The 2216-nt window shown below is 41.9% G+C and overlaps 1 protein-coding gene across 1 annotated transcript; it reads right to left on the reverse strand.

The window, feature by feature from the left end:
* Nucleotides 1-252: 252 nt before the first annotated feature.
* LOC113014607 (SOSS complex subunit C-like) lies at nt 253-1533 on the reverse strand. Its single transcript, XM_026156263.1, has one exon. It carries the CDS (start codon nt 1298-1300, stop codon nt 989-991), a length of 312 nt encoding a protein of 103 aa, XP_026012048.1. The 5' UTR covers nt 1301-1533; the 3' UTR covers nt 253-988.
* Between the last annotated feature and the right edge of the window lie 683 nt (nt 1534-2216).

Here is a 2216-nt window from a genome sequence, read left to right on the forward strand (position 1 = left end):
CTTCAGCATCCTTTATACCACCGCCTCTGTACACACATCCTAGCAGGTCTAACTACAATCTTGTAAACATTCCCTTTCACTCTTGCTGCTATCCTTCTGACACACCCACTCCACCCTCCCTTCTCTTCTTCACCTGTAGGACACTGTCCTTCGCTTTTGGATATCCTGATAGTCTTCTGTGTAAGTTGTTATACAAAGGTTTCAAATCTATTTCTTTGGAATGAACATAAAATGAGGAAATGCAAAAGAAAATTGTATAATTAAACATATGAATTATGCCAGAATATGTTTAACAGTTTATTTAAACCCATCTCATGTTTGTGCTTCCATAGTAAGTCATCTGTTGAGGGATTCTGGGCAAATAACTGTTGTAACCTACACAGATCTCATAGATTGCAATTATGAGCCCAGATATTCACAAACCAGTCAGTACCCCTGGGCTGAAATGTGCTATGTTAATAATACTGTGACATATGAAAGTACAACACACTTAAAAAAAACGGTTCTAAAATACCAGGAACAACAAAATGAGTTGGTGATGCAACTGTATGCAGTAAACTTGGGGTTTTCGGGCTCTTCCAGGACGTCGGTAACTGTTTCCATCTGGTTATCCAGACTTGCATCTTCAGTATTCAGTTCCTTTTGAAGACACAATTTCTGAAACTCGTTTTACATCCTGTTGCTTCTTTGGATTTTTTCCAACTCTCATAGATGAAAGCACTTGCCACGTAAAATCTGTTATTATGCCAGCAGCAGACTTCTCATCCTGACTCACACTGATCTGAATGAAACACAGTCATGATCGCATAATTAATGAAGAATAATCTGTGTGAGGGCTTAACACAGGACATTACGCTCAAATATTTTATTCTGTCTGTGACGTCTTTTAGTCTCCCTGGCAGAATAAAATATAATATCAGTCATCAGATCAACAATACCATAAAATAACCAGTTTTAATGTCTTAGGGGTCGGGGTCAGAATTTAGAGTCAGAAGTCGGGCTCCAGCCGGGGGAGCACCGGGAGGATGAGGTTCCCAAACGAGGAGTCCTGGGTGATGAAGAACCCGGAGGAGTGGACGTGAGCGTGCTGCAGGGCGGCCTTCTGTTGGGCTGCGATGTGCTGCTGCTCGGCGCTGTCCCTCACCTCCTTCAGGCTGGGTCTGGACGACAGCGGGATGTTGGCTCCGGGGCTGTTCATGGACTGGCTCTGCAGCAGCCGCCTCTTCTCCTTGTCCAGCTCCGCCAGGATGGCCACACGGGTCTTGTTCTGAAAGCCCTGTCCCGGCGGGTTAGCAGCCATGTTAGCTAAGCAGTTAGCAAACACCGGTTTCACGAGTCCACGAAGCACATAAAGCCGACTGCCGGGATTGCTTCTTTAGGGTATGTGGGTATATAGAATATCTTCGCTATGGAGAAACACAAAGCACGCACTGTCAGAGATAAGACATAAAATACCGCCTTTAGGCAAAGGAACTGGACAACTTCCGGCTAATAGTTCTCCTTTCAAAATAAAAGTTCACGGAAACGACATCAGGTTTTTTTTATCGTTTTATCTTACGGCAACACGCAGATGACAACGGTTAAATGTTTATTTATGTAATGATGTTTTTTTTAAAGTATAACTTCTACCAGGAAGAAAATATTCATCCAAATGTCGCCGTTTATGTGTGCGAAATAAAACCAACATTCACCAAACAGTTATTGCAATTTCGTGACTGAACACTAGATGGGATCAGTTCATTATGAATCATAAACCATGTGAATGTGAAAACTGGGTTTCACTAGAGCCACACCTGAAAATACGACGAGGACTCTCGTCATAGTTGGAGTGCAAAGAGTGGCCAAATTATATCACTAAATACACCATTAAGCAATTAAATGGATGAGTACGTAATTAAAATGGAAATAAATAAATAGTGTATTAAATACATATGTCAATTAATCTTTTTTGAAAACATATTTTATTATTTCACCATTTAATTGATTATTTCATGGTTCCTTGGCAATCTGCAATCTGTCAGCCTTACCCATTAGAGCCAGGGCACAGGGATGACGCTGATCTGGTCAAATATGTCAGCAGGTGTTTCTCAATACTAAGTACACACAGTTTGTACTTGTATACTTGCACACTCGCTTCCCCGTTTGAGGACGGGAAGACACGTCTTGGAGGCAAACAACACAGCTGATGACATAAGCTGGGCCTCATTGTGTACTTT

This window comes from Astatotilapia calliptera, chromosome 22, assembly GCF_900246225.1.
Source record: "Astatotilapia calliptera chromosome 22, fAstCal1.2, whole genome shotgun sequence".
NCBI lineage: Eukaryota > Metazoa > Chordata > Actinopteri > Cichliformes > Cichlidae > Astatotilapia > Astatotilapia calliptera.

Bases quoted from the DNA above. Each gene is read 5' to 3' on its own strand.
- LOC113014607 (XM_026156263.1), bottom strand. From the start codon at position 1,300: ATGGCTGCTAACCCGCCGGGACAGGGCTTTCAGAACAAGACCCGTGTG.